General features: G+C 53.2%; 1 protein-coding gene across 1 annotated transcript in view; it reads left to right on the top strand.

Annotated features, from left to right (window-relative positions):
* MYO7A (myosin VIIA) overlaps positions 1–16,694 on the top strand; it is a 79,987-nt gene that overhangs the window by 5,106 nt on the left and 58,187 nt on the right. Inside the window, exons 2-3 of the mRNA XM_023511955.1 lie at positions 7,374–7,487; positions 11,120–11,272. Of these exons, the coding sequence (XP_023367723.1) occupies positions 7,374–7,487; positions 11,120–11,272 (267 nt within the window). The remainder of the gene's footprint in view (positions 1–7,373; positions 7,488–11,119; positions 11,273–16,694) is intronic.

Here is a 16,694-nt window from a genome sequence, read left to right as displayed (position 1 = left end):
TCTCACTTTATCTCCCTCGGTAGAATGCTGTGGCATCACATTTCACAGCAACCTCCAACTCCTGGGCCTAGGCAATTCTCTTGCCTCAGCCTCCTGAGTAGCTGGGACTATAGGCGCCCGCCACAATGCCCAGCTATTTTTTGTTGCAGTTTTGGCCAGGGCTGGGTTTGAACCTGCCACCCTCAGTATATGGGGCCAGCACCCTACCCACTGAGCCACAGGCGCTGCCCAGCTTTTGTTTATTTGAGAATGTCTTAAGTTCTTCATTTTTGAAGGATAGTTATGCCAGATATCAAATCCTTGGGTGACATTTTTTCCTTCTATCATTTTAAATATATCATCCTACTGCCTTCTGGTGTCCATGGCTTCTGATGAGAAATCAGGTTATAATCATATTAAGGATTCTATAGTATGTATATAAGAAGTCGCCTCTCTCTGCTTTTGAGAGTCTCTCTTTGTCTTTGCTACCCACGGAGGAGTGATCTATTCCCCTAGCTCAGGGAGGGCCTGCGTGCAGGGTGTTGAGCAGCAGATCTGGATCCAAGCAGGGCCAGGCTCTGGGTGCCTTGCAGGATCTCCTCCAGGGGGCCTTTCTCCAGCTGCCACACCTAGTTTATGCTCTCTTCCCTCTTCCACTGATTCTCTGTGTTTTCTTTCCCCTTTTCCTGGAATATCCTTTGCCCTCATGTCTGCCAAAAAAATTAACACCCAGCTGTGACTCCTAACACAATTCCCTCTGTTAATAATAACCAACACTCTAGCAGGCACCAATCTACGTGCCTTGCACATTTTAACCTGTTAAATCCTCACAAACACACAGAGGTACTGTCATCTTGTCACCAGATGAGGAAACAAAGGCACATAGAGGTTGAAGATGTGGCCCAAGGAAGCACAGCCTGTAAGTAGCTGAACTGGGATTGAACTTAAATTGTCCGGCTCCAGAGTCCAGGTTCTTGGCAGCCATGCCATCCTGTCTCTCCAGGCCTGATCTGTGCTTAGCTGGTGGTACCATCCTTATCTGTGTATGGGTCTTTCCTTCCCACCAGGCCGGGAGCTCTGAGGACATGTCTTGGTAACAGTATTCTCCCTTCTTTAGTCTGAGCCAGTGCTCACTGAAGACTGGTTACACGGACAGATGGAAGAATCCCTGGAAACTCACCCCCAGCACTTTCTTGTGTCTGAGGGTCTGGATCCTGTTCCAATGGACTTCTGTGGGTGGGTGGGTAGGCAGAGACAGGTAGACTTGCTCTCAGGCAGACTGGGGGAAGGACCTTTCCTGAGAGCAGGGTTCCCAAGAGGGCACAGGAAGTGGGTGGAAATCATTGTAGCTTTGTGCTGGGTGGCAGATGCCTGGGTCCCAGAGGCTGAGAAGGGAGTTGGGTAGAAGGAGGCCCTGGGGTGAGCCTGGGCAGCTCTGAGCCCTGAGTGAGACATCACTGTCTCCTTTCTTGCCACTCCCCTCTACTCTCTGCTGTTGTTTGTTTGTTAGGGGACCAGTTGGCTCCAGGATTCCAGACTATGCCTCCGGCTAAATGTGGAGGGAGGAGGCCTCCAAGAGAGAAGAAGGAAAAGGAGGAAAGAGGGCAAGAGGACGAAGATAAGCAGGGAGAGGCTAGGAGAAGGGAATAGGAAAAAAGCCCCAGGGCCTGGGCTTCCCAGCCCTGGGCTGGGAGAACTGTGGCCTCTGGCTCACAGCCCAGCATGGACCTGAGCCCAGCTGGTCCTCTGTGGCTGCCAGGACACAGGGCCCCAGCTTGGTCCACTGCACAGTGAGATCTGAGCCATCAGGGTATCTCAGCTGTCCTGGGGAACCCAGGGGACCCTACGCCTGGCAGCAGTGGCCTCTTCCGTCGTGGGCTGGACATCGCGGGCTGGCTGAGTGCAGTGGCACAGTGAGGAGGACCAGAGGCCAGGTCATCAATGGCTTCTCTCCGAAGTTGCCCCAGAAGGAAAATTTATATCTGTCTCACTTCCAGAGGAGGCCAGAGAGCCAGAAAGATCTTTGACGCACCTCCCCTTTAGTCTTAAAAATTCTCGGAGTGTGCTACTCATAATTTCCCACATTTCCGGTCATAGAAAACATACTGATTTTCTTCAAAACTGCAGTCAGGGTGAGGTTCCAAGCGCCTGGCACCAAATTATCCCTTGGCCGCGGTCCCAGGGAAGCAAGCAACCGCACATTCTCCACCGAGGTGGGAGTGTCGGGGTCTGGCGGAGGTGGGAAGGGGCCAGGGCGACACGGGCGCCCCCTCCCCGTTCCCGCCCGCAGGCGTCACCTAAGCCGCGGTTGCCATGGGCCCGCGGCAGATGGCCCGGTTTAGGGTTCCTGGGCGGGCGGCGCACACGGGATTAGGTGAATTAGGGAGCGTGAGCCGTGCCGCCGTCACTGTCGCCACTAGACCCTCCGCGCCATGGAGCCCCCAGCCGACCCCGCTGACCCCGCCGACCCTGTGGACACAGCCGGCCCTGCCGGCCCCGCCAGCCCCACCGACCCCGTCGACCCCGTTGATCCCACCGAGGCGCAAGCCCAGCAACCCGGAAAGTGGGCGCTGGTGCGCAGCCTGAACCAGGCGTTCAAGACCTACGCGGTCCTGCCGGTGAGGCCTGGGCCGGGAGGGGGAGGGCGCCACGACCCGGGCCTCGTTTCCCCACCTATCAGAAGCCAGGTGGTCGGGCCTCGGGGTCGCTAAGCCCTGGGTGTGCATGGACTGCAGCCCTAGCGTGCCACGTGCAGTCCCTGACCCCCTCAACGTGAACTTGGCCCTGGCTCCTCCTCTCTGGGGCATCTGGATCTGGAAAACTCAAGCCGGTAGACCAGGGGGGAGAAGGGCCTTCCTGCTTTTGCTGGGGTCCAGAGCAGGGAGACCTCCAGGTGCACAGGGGGCCTCTGCCAACGTCCTGAGGTGTCTCTTCTGCCACCCAAGTTTAGCAATTAGACCCTGTTCCTTGTTCATAGACACCTCTGGCAAGACACTTGCTCACCCGTGAAAATGGGGCTGACAAAACTAGTGTCCCAGAGCAATTATGAAAATAAGTGAGGAGAAATGGCTTGAAACAGACTCATTTTTATTCCACAAACAGGGATTGAGCCCTAGGCCTGGTCCCAGAGGAGAGAAGAGGGTGAAAGGGCTAAGGCCTTGCAGGGTATTATTAATATTCATCTGAAAGAACTGGGTGTTGGGGAGGAAGGAGGGTAGACAGCAGGGACAACTTGCATTTGTGTGAGTCTCTCATCTTCACGTGCACTGACTCCTTCCTCGTTGAGGCTGGTGAAAACTGGGGCCTAGAGGGATTGGGTCATTTATCTAGGGACACACAGCATTAGTGGCAGAACTGACTGAACCCACATCTCTTGACTTCATGTTCATTGTGGATATGTGCTGGCTTTCCTGGGGGAGAGGCCTCCCAGGGGTTTGGGGGCACACTAGAGAACAGACCCATTCTAGGAAGTCACCATTCTGGGGCTGGAAGCTTGCTCAGCTTGGCAGGGCCTGGGAGACACTCTGCTCCAATCATCCATTTGAGGGTGGAGAAATTGAGTCTTGTCAGTTACACAGCCACACTGAGACATGTGTCCTGTCACAAATGGGATGTTTGATCCAAGATGACGTTGCTAGTGGGGTGCCCCTTGCAGTGTATTCAGCTGTTACTGGGCAATGGTGGTAGGAATGGGGTGCTCCCCTGTCTGGGGACTAGCCACAGGATGGGCCAAGCTGGAGGGATTGGACCTGAGCCCCAGCCCCCCTTCCCTGCCTCCCTCCTTCCTTCATGGATGCCCCCTTCATGGCTTCCTTCCTTCCTTTCCTCACCCAATCAGTGGTTCCTGACTCACCCAGTTTTTGCTTCTGGCTGTGTCCTCCAGAAGCTAATGGTCTTACAGTCACTGATTTGATGAATGACTGTGTGGCTGGGTTCCTCTCTCTCTTTGGACCTCAGTTTCCTCATCTGTAAAATGAGGATCCTTGCAACCTGCCTGCACAACGGTGCTTCGCGGACTTCCCCCAGGGCTACAGGAATGTTCCCTCAGAGGTTCTCAGTCCTCAGAATTCTCCTGGAGCCTCTTACTTGCCACTGGAAACTCCTCAAGCTCTGACCTGGAGCAGAGATACCGTCACTGCCTCTTGGTGACAGCCCTAGGCTAGTAGAGTTCAAGGCACTCTGCTTGCTGAATGGCCCTGAGGACATCACTCAGCTTCTCTGATCCTCCATTTCCTGTTCACATGAAATTTTTTTGCTTTTGATTATTCTGTGTTCTCCCAGTGGGAAACAAATATTTTCTGTGTGGCACCCCTGAGCTGGGCTGGGGGATATAGGTGACTCAGACAGACCCTGCTTTCTGGCTGCCTTTAGCCTAAGTTTCCAGCTTGCCTTTTCAGCCCAGGTGTTTTTTAGGGCCAGGGACCCTGTCAGTGCTTCCTGTTTTGCTCACTGATCTGGGTTTGGGGCTGAGCCCAGGGAATATTAGGAAAACACTGAATTTGGAGTTTGTGGGCCTAGGCTTTAGCCCTGGCTCTGTCACAAAATAGCTGTGTGACCTTGGGCATGCTTCTTGACCTCTCTGAGGAGATAAAGTGGAGGCAGAATCCTCTGCCTAAGGGCCATAAGGTTGAAGGAGATAGTTGTGGGAAGCCTCCACCCCCTACCTAGCACTGGCCCATCTCCCCCGTGGCCGCGTGCTTTCACACACACACTCACACACTCACATGCTTGTGCCCAGCCACCTTGTTGTTCACTGGTACCTACTCTGTGCTTGGCTTTGCACAGCCACAAATAAGACAGACTCTGCCCTTGGGAGCTCCAGGCCAGTGGGGATTTGGGGCTCAGCTGTTGGGGGTGTGGAGCCTGGGGGCCATGGAGCCCTAAGAAATGATTCTATTCTCCATATGGCAGACAGAGCGAAATTTTGAAAATGTAAATTCATCATGCCATTGTCTAATGGCTTCTTGTCACACTTAAAATCCAACTCCTGTCCTTGGCTTCCAAGGCCTGGTATGACTTGGTGTCTGCTGCATTCTCCCCAACCATGTCACTGTGGGCCGGGCTGTCCTCTTCACTGGAGATGTGGAAGCTGACGGAGGTACTCTAGTCTGCCTTCAGTCCCCAGAGCCTTGGCAGGCTCCACACAGACATGCTGGCGGGGGGCTGGGGAGGAGGAGGAAGGTGTGTGTGGGGGGCAGGGAATTGTTGCTGCTGTTTGCTCAGGGTCCCCACAGATGGCGGGTATCTACTCAGTGGAAAGGTGGGGTGGGCAGGTGATTGTGGGTGGCATTAACGGGGTGAGGTGTGTGGCAGGAAGCGCAGCTGGGGCTTGGGCTCGGCCCTTAGGCACTTGTGAGCATTTAATGGGGCAGTGTATGGGAAGCAGCCTGCCGAGCCCCAGGCCCACAGTGAATGCCCAGTAAACACACATTCTCCTCCCCTCCCAAGCCTCTCCAGTTTTACTTACTTTTTCTGGGAGGAAGCTTGGGTTTGGGCCTACCCTGACTCTAATATGCGCCAACCCCCCATTCACATGGAGGGAGGGCCCACAAGTGACACTGTGGCTAAAAGATGGAGTCACGTACTGCGTGACAGTGTATTCAGTGATGACCACATATATGACAGTGGTGTACCTTTCCTGTATGTAGTTCAGTCTAGATACATGAATACTTAGCACCGTGTTGCTGCTGCCTATAATATTTAGTACAGTACAGGTGTGTAGTCCAGAGCAACAGGCCATGCCACGCAGGCTCGGTGTGTAGCAGGCCGTACACTTGGGTCTGTGTCAGCACACTGTGATGAGCACACAGCAGTGACATCTCCTGAACATGTGTTCTCAGAACATGTCCCCATCACTAAGCAGCACGTGACTGTCACTGATTCTGATGGGAACAGAAAAAGGCTGAAACTGATGAGTTGGCGGTGGACTCACTAAGTCCACCCCTCACTGAGAGATGTGGAAACTGAGGCTCAAAGTGGTCAGTGATTCGCCCAGAGCCAAGCGGGGTCTGCAACCCAGTTTCCTCCAAGTCCAGCACTATTTCCACTGGGCCATTCCCATGGGTTTACTCTTTTATGAATCCGTTTTATCAGCTGTTATGCTTTTAACTGCTACTTAATATTAAGTTATATTTTTCCTAGAATGTCTAAGTTCTCTCCCACATTCCTGGGGAATTTGGGAACAACCAAAGAATGAATAATGTTATTAGGATTAGGATAAAGTCAGACTTTTATCCCAAGGCCAACAAGGGCCTACGTGTCCTGGAACTGCCCGATTCTCTGACTTCCCTCTCCCTTCTCCGGTCCGGCTACAGTTGCCTCCTTGTTGTCCCTTTCTGCCTCAGGGCCTTTGCATTTGCCATTTCCTCTGCACAGATTTCTGCCCCCTGCTCTTTCCCTGGCTGGCTACTTCTCACCCTTCAGAAACCTTCAGGGGTTTCTTCCACAGAGTGGCTCCATTGGCTACTGAGTCAGGTTCACTGGCTCCGTCTTTCTACAACACTGGTGTCTCTGTTCCCTTCTTAGCAATCACCAGTATTCAAAGGGATTCTGTTAATGTATTTGCTCAGTTGTTTATTTTCTACATCCTCCAACTAGAATATAGACTTCATAGTCACTGAGTAAGCATTTAGATTAATCAGCACCTTGTACTCAATAGGTGCTCAATCCATGCTTGTTGACTACATCACCAAGCACTAAATATGGTTGTTCTAAGTCCATTTCTCTGACCCTGAGTTTTATATTTAGCTTTCATGAGCTCTTACAGAGTGTGTAATGAGGTTCAGGCCTTGGCCAGATACTGTGGGGGACACAGAAGTGACATCCACCCCCTCGAGGAGCCAGGAGCCAATGTGGCTGAACTCTTATCATGGGCCCCAGTATGGAGCAGTGTCTCCATGAGGAACCCACCACAACTCTCAGTGATGAGAATTGGCCCCACAGGTGATAGAGGCTGCAATGTCTACCCACCGTCTGGGTGTCTTCTGATACCCTCTTGTTTTAGATGGAGAGGAAAGGGTTTTGGTCTCAGTCTTTCTGCCTAGACTCCAGCGAGTCTGTCGTACATGTGTAGGGTGCAGAGCCATGGCAGGGCTGGGCTTTGGCACTTCCTGGCTCGGGGGTCTTGGTTCTTTCCCTTTGAGCCTCTGCTGACTCCTCTGTATCATGGGGGGAGGGTAATGGCTGCTACAGAGGAGGGACCAATGACATTGCATACCTGCTCAGCTCAGGGCCTGGCTTCAGACCATCCCAGCAAATTCAATTTCTTGTTTTCCCTCCTCCTTGGTTGGCATCGGAGCCTCTGGTGGTGGTAGGGGTGGGGTATAGAGCTGCCCAGAAGGGGTGCCTGATCCCCCTCCCTGCTCACCTGGCCTGGGACTCTCCCTCACCCACAGGGGGACTATGTGTGGATGGACCTGAGATCGGGGCAGGAGTTTGACGTGCCCATCGGAGCAGTGGTGAAGCTCTGTGACTCTGGGCAGATCCAGGTGGTGGACGATGAAGGCAATGTGAGTAGCCCCCCACCCTCTCTTCCCCTGCGCCATGGGGAGGCTGATGCTGCCCTGAGATAGGGGCTGGGCAGTGACCTGCATCAAGGGCAGGGAGGTGGTGCCAGTGCCCCCGCTTCTGCCTCTCAGATACGTTTCCTCCATGGAGCTGCCCCCACTGCTCCAACAAGAAGGTGTATGTGGCTGGTGCCCTAGCCGCTTGAGCTACAGGCACCAAGCCAACCCTTGGACTTTAGAACCCAAGCATCTGCAATGTCATTACTGAGGATCCAGGTCTAGGACCCTCTAGGAAGCCACTGTGAGGCCACAGCCACAGAAGGGGAGGCACAGTCTCAGCTGGCAGCGAAGACAGGCCCATGAACCCGCCTGGAGCCCCCAGAGTGGGGACCAGGGACTCTGGTAGCAGGCTTAAGTTTCATCTGGGTCTTGTTACATGTCATATGGTGTCCCGTAACTCTGTGTCACCGGATCCCAAAGGTCCACTCCCCCACTGCCCCTAGTCCCTGCAAGGGGTGGCTGCAAGAGGGGCAGTCAGGGAGGCTAGGGTTTGCATCAGTGGTTCTGGGCCCCAGGGCTCAGGCCCCTCCTTCACAAGTCTCCCCCTCATCCTCCACTCCAGGCTGTCTTTCATCCTCTGTCCTTCCACAGACCCTTGGCAACTTGAGAGCAGTGACAGGCAAGTCTTATCCGGTTCCCCAGACCTCAATAAAGGGAAGGCTCTTTGGCAAAAAGTTTCCTAATGAATGAAAGAATAAATGAATGAGTGGAAGGTTATGGTTTCACTACTCTCTGGATCCTAATGCTCTGCCTCTGTCCAAGCCATTCCTGTTACCAGATATACCCGTCCTTCCCTTCCTCTACAGAGCATATTGTCCCTGTCTCTCCAAGCTCAGTCCTAGACCAGCTCTTTCCCAAGCGCTCACTAGACCCTGGACTGGGCCATAATCTTCTCTCTCTCTCCCTCTCACAGCCTCCCTACTCCCTACTTGTTGGCATTCCTCCAGGGCCAGGCCTCAGCTACTGCCCTGCTTATACTTTGGCCCCTGCCACTTGTGGACCTTGACCTGAGGGGCACTGACCTCAGTTGGGAGTCCTCCCATGCAGGGAAGAGTGGGGGTGGCTCAGCTCTGCCGCTTAACCAGGCAACTCATTTTATCTCTTGAATCTTACTTGTCACTGTAAAAATGGGATCAGTAGTTCTCTGTTATGGTAGATTATGGTAGAACAAAGGAGAGCCTATATCCTCTGTTTTTTTTTCTTTGTAAAACAAAATACATTACAGTGATAATACCCAGGACTGGTTGAGCATTTACTGGGCACTAGCCCTTCATAGAGCTGGCAGGAGAAAGCTACCAACACAGTTGGGCCACTACTGTATCCATGAATCCTCCCAGCATCCCAGGAAGGAGGGACTGTATTTCTCATTCTCATGAGGAGGTCATGGAGGTTCAGGTAGGTAAAGTAATGTGCATAGGGTTCTGGGATCATGCTGTAGCCGAGCCGCTTCTTAGCCTCTGTGCTGAACTGTCTCAGGGAAGAACTGTGAGCACCAGAGGTTGGGGTTGAGTGGGAGAGGCAGACAGCCTGCTCCTCTGGCCCATGCTGGGCCTAGGACTGGGTCAGGGAGTGGGAATCAGGCAGAGGGAATTTTCCAACTGGATCAGCTTCTATCAAGAAATAGGATGTCTGAGAGAGAGGAATGTTCCACATGAGATTGGAAAGTCCAGATGGATCTTCTGACCTCACTACTCAGCCCCTAGATAGCCCCTTGTGAGGGGCCTAGGCTGAAATGCTCCTGGCCAGGAATTGCTGTGGAATGCCAGGGGAACAGGGGTGGGAGCTCCAACTGCCCTGGCCCTCATGCCCCGAGTGCCTGGCCAGGCCACTTCTCCTATTTTTTCATGTGAAGTAAGGGGCTGAAATAGGGGTCTCCTGGGGTCTTTCCATGACTAGGATATCTGCCTTTAATTTGGATATGGCCCCTAGCAGTTACCAGCCATTTGTCCTATCAGAGACTCCTGCCATGTCATTGATGCCCAGCCCTGTATGGAGCAGTGTGGTCTGAGGTGGGGTGGCACAGGTGAAGTGTGTTAGGGTGGGCAGTGCCATCAGACCATCTAGGAAACCTCTGAGCAGAGCCTAAAAAGGCTGAGGAGGAAAAAGGTAGAGAGAATAGTAAGCAAAGTCACAGAGCCCTTTGGGGACATGGAACACAAACGTGCTGGCTGGGAGGTACAGGGGTGGCTGGGCAAAGCTGGAAGTCCCTGTGTCCAGTGCTTGCTGGCCTTTGAATGCCAGGCTGAGGAGCCTGGGGAGTCGGGTGAGGAGTCAGAGGCCCAGAGTGACAGGGTCAGAGGGCTGCTGGAGGAAAGTCCCAGGTATACAAGGTGTTAGCTGGGGAGGACAGCAAGAGGCAGGAGCCAGGTCAGGTGGGAGACAGTGGTCTGGGCTCCACGTGTAGGCTCTGGGTTCGTGAGGAGGGTGCTGCCCATCCAGCTGCCCTTTAGGGGGCTGAATGGTCAAGACTGGGTGACCAGTTGATAGGGGACAGTGGGGTGGGTGACTGATACCTGATTCCTGCTAGTGTCTAGCTGTTGGCTTAGCTCCACCATAGGGAACCTTGGTCAGGGAGGACCTGACCTGCCATCCTTACCTGCTCAGCAAGTCTGAGGGCTTGAGCTGGGAGGAGGACCCCTTTCCCCTCAGAAGGCTGGGAGGGCCCTGGGTGCACCACTCAGGCTGTGGCCACATCATTCCACTGAGAGTCTTGTGACTGTGAGGAGGTGCTGGAAACCCCCTGGGGGTGAGGAGGCGCCTAGTGCTGGTAGGTTACCAGGTTTGCTGCCTTGTTGAGAGAACCAGTGCCACCTCAGGGCAGCAGGGAATATTGCAGGGGTGAGGAAGAGGAGTGGGAAAGGCAACCTGTGTCCTGGTTTCTGCTTCAGCTCACAGGTTCTGAAAGGTTGCCACTGGCTCCACACAGGTCATCAGCAAGCCCTGTGAAATATATCCCAGGTGGGGCCACTTCTGCCCATCGCCACTGCCCTCTGCCTTCTGAAGGGGCAGAGGGGACTTCTGGGGACCTGGGGACCTCTGTTTCCCAGGAAGTGCAGTCTCAGAGTCATTGTTTCTGCTGCCTGGAATTCTCCTACCACCCCCCATCTTCTTGCAGTGGGCTCTTTTTCTTCATTCAGGTCTCAGCTAAGCCACCTCTACCTCACAGAGGTGGCCCAGACCACCCTGTGTAAAGTAGCTTCCTCCTGCCTCTCCATCACATAGCCTGGTGGTTTATCTTTGGCACCATCTGAAATTACTTTTTATGTTTTAATATGTGTTTACTGGAGCCTGGATTTGAAGCCAAGTCTAACTCCAATTCATTACGCTTTCCACTCCATCCTGCAAAGGACAGGGGACAAGTCGGGCCTTCCTCTCAGGTCTGGGAGTGACTCCCCCAAGAGGAAGAGGAGCTGTCTTTGGTGTGGGAGTGGACGGTACCATCCTCAAAGATTTAAACTTGTCATTAGAAGTGGCAGTGTTTGCTCTCAGGGTCTCTCACAGGACTGGGTGGTCCCTGCCCGCCCCCTTCATCTCGGCCAGGGCAGCGAGCTGATGTGGCATCTGCCTCCCCACAGGAGCACTGGATCTCTCCGCAGAGCGCCACACACATCAAGCCCATGCACCCCACATCGGTGCATGGAGTGGAGGACATGATCCGCCTGGGGGACCTCAACGAGGCGGGCATCCTGCGCAACCTCCTCATCCGCTACCGGGACCACCTCATCTACGTGAGTGCCACGAGGTCCTGCACCCTCGGCCAAGACCAGGTCACGGGTACCCGTTACTGCCTCTGCAGCTGCGCCTTGGGTGGGGCAGGCACTGTGCCCACAGCCACTTGGCTTGGGGTGCATCTTCTTGGGGCATGGCTTGTGTGGTCTGTGGTTGCGGAAGGAGCAGTTTCTGCGCCTTGAAACCGCTGGGAGGTGAAGATGGTGTCCGTGAGAGCCTTAGTGCTTTTCCCAGGAACCAGGGAACTGCTGCGCCGTATTGGGTGTTTTCCTTTGGGATGGGGCTGCCCTGGGGCCTCAGAGCCAAGCCAGGGTGGGGCAGGAGTCTGTCCTCAGGAAGAGGATGAAGGAGGAACATGCTCCTCCACCATCAGAACTTCGATGTTAAAACTGGACACCCCTCCCCCCTCCACCTTGAAACTCAAGAGCACAAATAAAGGCGTCCACTCAACCAGGACAAGCTGATCCCAAGAGGGTAGGCTCAGAGAGCTTAAGAAGGGGACAGCCCAGGGAGATCAGGCAGAATAGAGGTCCACATACTTTTCCATCACAGAAACCCTTTATTGTCTTAAAAATCGGGGACCCCAATGGGTTTTTGTTTGTGTGAATTGTATTTATTGATTTTTACCATATTAGAAATGAAAACTGAGCAATTTTAAAATAATAAACATAATAAATCTATTATAGGATAACATAAATAACATATTGTCATGGAAAATAGCTTCCTTTGTCAAAATGTAAAAAAAAAATAAGTGAGATGAGTGGCATTGCTTGCCATGTTTTTTAAAATTTTTATTTATGTATTTTACCTCGTCCTCTATGTGATGGTAGCTTTACAAGTTTTTCAAATCTTGTTAGTGTCTGGCCTAACAGACCACTGAGCTCTCATATCTGCTTTAAATCCAGTCTGGTGTGATGTTTGGGTTGTAGTGTATGAAGAAAATCTGTAGTTGGAAAAGATGACTTTAAAGACTTTCTGAAAGAGTTTTGCTGACTCACAGGGGTCTTCGGTCTTCATTCTAAGGACTGCTGCTGTAGTCCAATAACCCCATTTTGCAGATACGGAAATTGAGGCACCACAAGGTTTAGCCAGGCTGGGGTCACGGTGTGCCTCTGACCCAGCCCCACTCTCAAGTAGCTCAGGGGCAAAGGGACAGCAAGGATGTGCCCTAACTCCTTGCCAGTTGACTTGCAATAAAGCCTTCTTTTCTCAAAAGCCGAGGCCATGGCATTCACCTCTATGCGTGTCTGGAAGCAAGCTCATTGCTTGGTAACAGTTATTTCTGAGTCCTTGATGTCCATTGTGTAGGCACAAAAAGTGGCTTTTGTAGAGAGCACTACAGCACTGACCAAGCCCCTTTTGCTCTGCTCCTCATTCAGACCTCACCTGCACTAGGAGGGGCCAGGGCATGAGTAGCACCTCCAGAGGTGATCACACTGCTGAGGGTGGGACTAGAACTTGAGCCCAGGCAGAGGCACCCCACTGTACCCCAGAGGGACCTGTTGGTGTCTGTACTTCTCTGCTTGGCAGCCCCCTCCATCCTCTCCCTGAAGGGCAAGTGGCTCCAGGTGGGTCCTGGGAGTCTCTGTAGCCACTCACCTAGACCTGAGCAGTTTGAAAATTGGGAGACTGGGAAGCCTGTCTGTCATCTGCCTCCTAAGGCCCACTGTTGGAGCAGATGCTGCATCCCTGTCTGTGCTGAGGGCTGAGCCCAGGGCCCCCTCTCCTGCCAGGAGGAGGTGGAGGAGCTGGGTAAGTGAGGAGTCATGCCCCCAGGGCCCTGCAGACCAGTGTGTGAGAATAATGCAGAGGTGTGTGGCATGCAGTTTAGTGACTGTGTGGGCAGGCCAGGTCCTTATGTGTGAGGTCATCAGTTGGTAGGCTGGATCGAGGAACAAAGGCAAAAGCAGAATTCATAGGAAAAAGGGGAGGAAAAAGTTTCAGACAGTCTGGAGACAGTGAGTGTTGTTAGTATAATTGGGCAGGTTTGGTAAACTGGCAAGTTACAGTTCAGCCTGGACGTTATAATATCCTTGAATAGCCTAACTAGGGCATCAAAAAAGATAATTCCAAGAGTTTATGGATTCTCCAGAAAGTCCTAAAATTGGCACCATTTGCCTCATTAGAAGATTTTACCAGTAACCTTCTTGACTTCTTTTCTGGGTGAGAGAGGGGAGGCAGGGCCATCCCCTCTGGAGTGACAGAGCAGGTGCCCAAAAGAAGTGTCCAAGCTGGGCTCTTGTCAGGGACTCTCACCCAGGAAACCAAGCTGTGGCGCCTGGAAGGTCCCCCACTTGGATAGTCTGTGGGCCTAAGATTTTGGGTATCTCTTGGTCTGGGAATCCCAGATCACAGACTTTAGGGTTCAAAGAGGTTTCTTCAACTTGCTGAGTCCATGAGTCTGTGCATTGGTGGGTGAGGTGGGACAAAAACAAAACTTTGAAGAAGTAACTCGGCCATTGTCCCACCTAGAAACCATAGCTGTCCCTAACCATGGCAACCTTGGGTCACTTCACAGATTGGGTTACCAATTCTGAGCACCCCCATGTGCTCAGAATTTCCTCAGATTACCACGGCCAGCTAGCAGCTTTGGCTAAGTGGGCACCGTCTGCCCTGGGCTGGCCTGCCTCGTGTCTGCCTGCCCCAGGAGCCTGAGAGAGCACCCCAGGGCCATGTCAGCCCCAGGCACCCTAGAATGGGGGAAGGCACTCAGAGGATACCCAGTAGACCCTCACTGGGTTTCCCAGAGACTAGGGACCACGCTTGGGTCCTGCAGAGAATGGATGGCAAGGTTGGTGGCCCCTGGTGCTCCTGAGGCTGAGCAGAGGCTGGAGCCCTGGCCTGGGAGGTGGGGGCTGTGCTTCAGTCATGATTTATGACCGTAGGAGAGCCCCTGTCCCTGTCTGGTCCTAGACTTCCCTCAGGCACAATGGGGACTGCATGGAGTGAGCACCTTTGTGACTATGGAAAAGTGTGTGGGTCCCAGGTTGTATTTTTGGGGTCCACAGCCTCCTCAATGCTAAAGGAGAAGGAGGAGGTGGAACTGATTCCTGCCACTTCTGTCGAGCCTTGGAGAAGCCCCTGATCTCTGCCTGGTGGCTTGGGGGCCACTAGGGACCACGTGTACTATATTTGGCTTGGGATTAGTTCTTATCTCTCCCCTATCCAGCCCTGTGACTGCACAGGGTAGGTTTTATTACTGAGACTTGAGCAAGAGTCCTCCACTAGCAGTGGGGCATTAACTCTCTGCTGACCTGGATCCTTAGAGAGAAAGAGGCCAGAGGGTTAAGAGAGCAGTGCCAAGATCTCAGAGGACTGATGGGCACCAAGACCCAGTGAGGGCCAGGGTCTCATTGCCGGTGACAGCCTCGTTCCCTTCCCACTGCCCCAGCTGTCAGCCCTACAGGTCCTGCAGGTACATTCCTCGGGTTTGAGGCTCCTGGTTCATCCCCTTCCCCGCTTATCTGCTGTGTGATTTTGGCAAGTCCTTATACTTCTTAGGAACTAAGTTCTTTCATTTGAAAAGAGAGTATGTGACCACACCTCCAGTGGCCTTCTGAGGAGTAAAGGGGGTGACAGCCAAAAAAAAAAGCCCTGTACTTGTGGGGATCATCCTGGCAATTGGCTTGTCCTTGCCCTCTGGCTGGAGATGGTCTTCCTCACTGAGGAAAGAGGCCCCATTTTTATTACTTATTTTGTTTTTTTTTTTTTTTTTTTTGAGACAGAGCCTCAAGCTGTCCCCCTGGGCAGAGTGCCGTGGCATTACAGCTCACAGCAACCTCCAACTCCTGGGCTCAAGCGAGTCTCCTGCCTCAGCCTCCCAAGTAGCTGGGACCACAGGTGCCCGCCACAACGCCTGGCTATTTTTTGGTTGCAGCCATCATTGTTGTTTGGCGGGTCCGGGCTGGGGATTCGAACCCGCCACCTTAGGTGTATGTGGCTGGCGCCTTAGCCGGTTGAGCTATAGGCACTGAGCCATTATTACTTATTTTGAAATGGGTATGTATGCTACAGATTGGAAAGTTTTCCTTCTATGAGAGAGAATCATTGCTACTAATTTCTTATCTATCCTCCAAGAGAGAGGTTGTATGTGTGTAAAACTTTGTTTCTTCTACTAGATGGTAGCAGCACATCCCTGGGGCCAACCTTCCCCACAACATGGTTAGGGCTGTTCAGTGATGCTGACGGGCCTGTCCCCTGGCTCTCTTTCTTGCTGGTTCCTGCGGACAGCAGTTAATGCTCCTTCATGTGTAGTCACTCTGCAAACATTGCTGAGTATGTCCTATGTGCTATGTGCAGTGCCAGGCCCTGGGGGACAGAGGACTTGGACCAGAGCTGTAGAGGAGTCAGGTGAGCAAACCAAAGGGTCTAAGGGTGTGCTGATCACACAGAGGGTGCCTGGCTTCCTAGAGGAGGTGCTGTCTCAGCTTGAACCTGAAGGATGAGAGGAATTAGCTGGCTGCAAAGGCAGGGGTGTGGGTTCCTGGCCTCAGATGGCAGGGAATGGAGTGTGGTGCTTTTTAATGGAAAGTTTAATGTGAATCCAGCCTCCTAGTTATGGAATGAGCTGGCAAGGATTGCAGGCGCTTGGGGGCCTTGTGGATGGAGAGAAGATGAGGACTCTGTCCTAAGGATATGGGAGGGTGTTCAGCAGGGGATGACAGAGTTGAAATTTTCAAAAAGCCCACCTAGGCTCCAGGTAGAGGCTGGATTGGAGGGGGGCAAGTGTGGAGGCGTCTGCAGGGATCTGCTGAGAAATGAGAGTGGCCAGGCCAGGAAGGTGGCCACACAGATGGAAGATTTGGGGGGTGACGTAAAGGAGGGGCCCTCTTGGCTCCCACCTAGGCAAGGGGTGGTGGTGCTGCTGTTGGCCCACCTGCAGAGGCTGGGAAGAGCAGGTTTGAAGGGAAGGGTGAGCTCTGGTTCGGATGTGCCTGTGGCATCGGGTGTGGATGTCCGGGAAGAGGAAGGGTTTATGTGCAGGAGGTCCCTCTGGACTGTAGGCGGAGTAGAAAGGTCCACAGGAGCCAGGGGTGGGAACAGAGAGTCTGGGCCCAGCCCCGGAAGGTTTCTCACGGTATCTTGGTGTCCCCTACATCCCTCTCTAGCACTCCCTGTACCTTGCACCTGGCCAGCGCACCTGCTCCCAGGGTTGCCCTTTGTCTGGCCCTGACTGCCTCCCCGAGTCTGGTTCATTAGGTCTGAAACAGTGTCTGCTTGGCCTTGGTGACTGCCATTTATCCTCCCCAGCTGCCAGGGAAACCTTTTGCCAGCAAACCTCCCAAATGTCATGCCCTTTAATGCCTCTGTGCTCGCTGCCCCGACAGGCCCTCTGGCTTTTTCTCATCCCCTCCTGAAATCCATGTGCCTCCATCTGAGCTCCCATAGCTCAGAAAGGAGGATGGTTTTTTTTTTTATTTT

This window comes from Otolemur garnettii, unplaced genomic scaffold (assembly GCF_000181295.1).
Source record: "Otolemur garnettii isolate 467f Iridium unplaced genomic scaffold, OtoGar3 scaffold00001, whole genome shotgun sequence".
Classification (NCBI taxonomy): Eukaryota; Metazoa; Chordata; class Mammalia; order Primates; family Galagidae; genus Otolemur; species Otolemur garnettii.
This window is presented reverse-complemented; position numbering and strand designations above follow the sequence as displayed.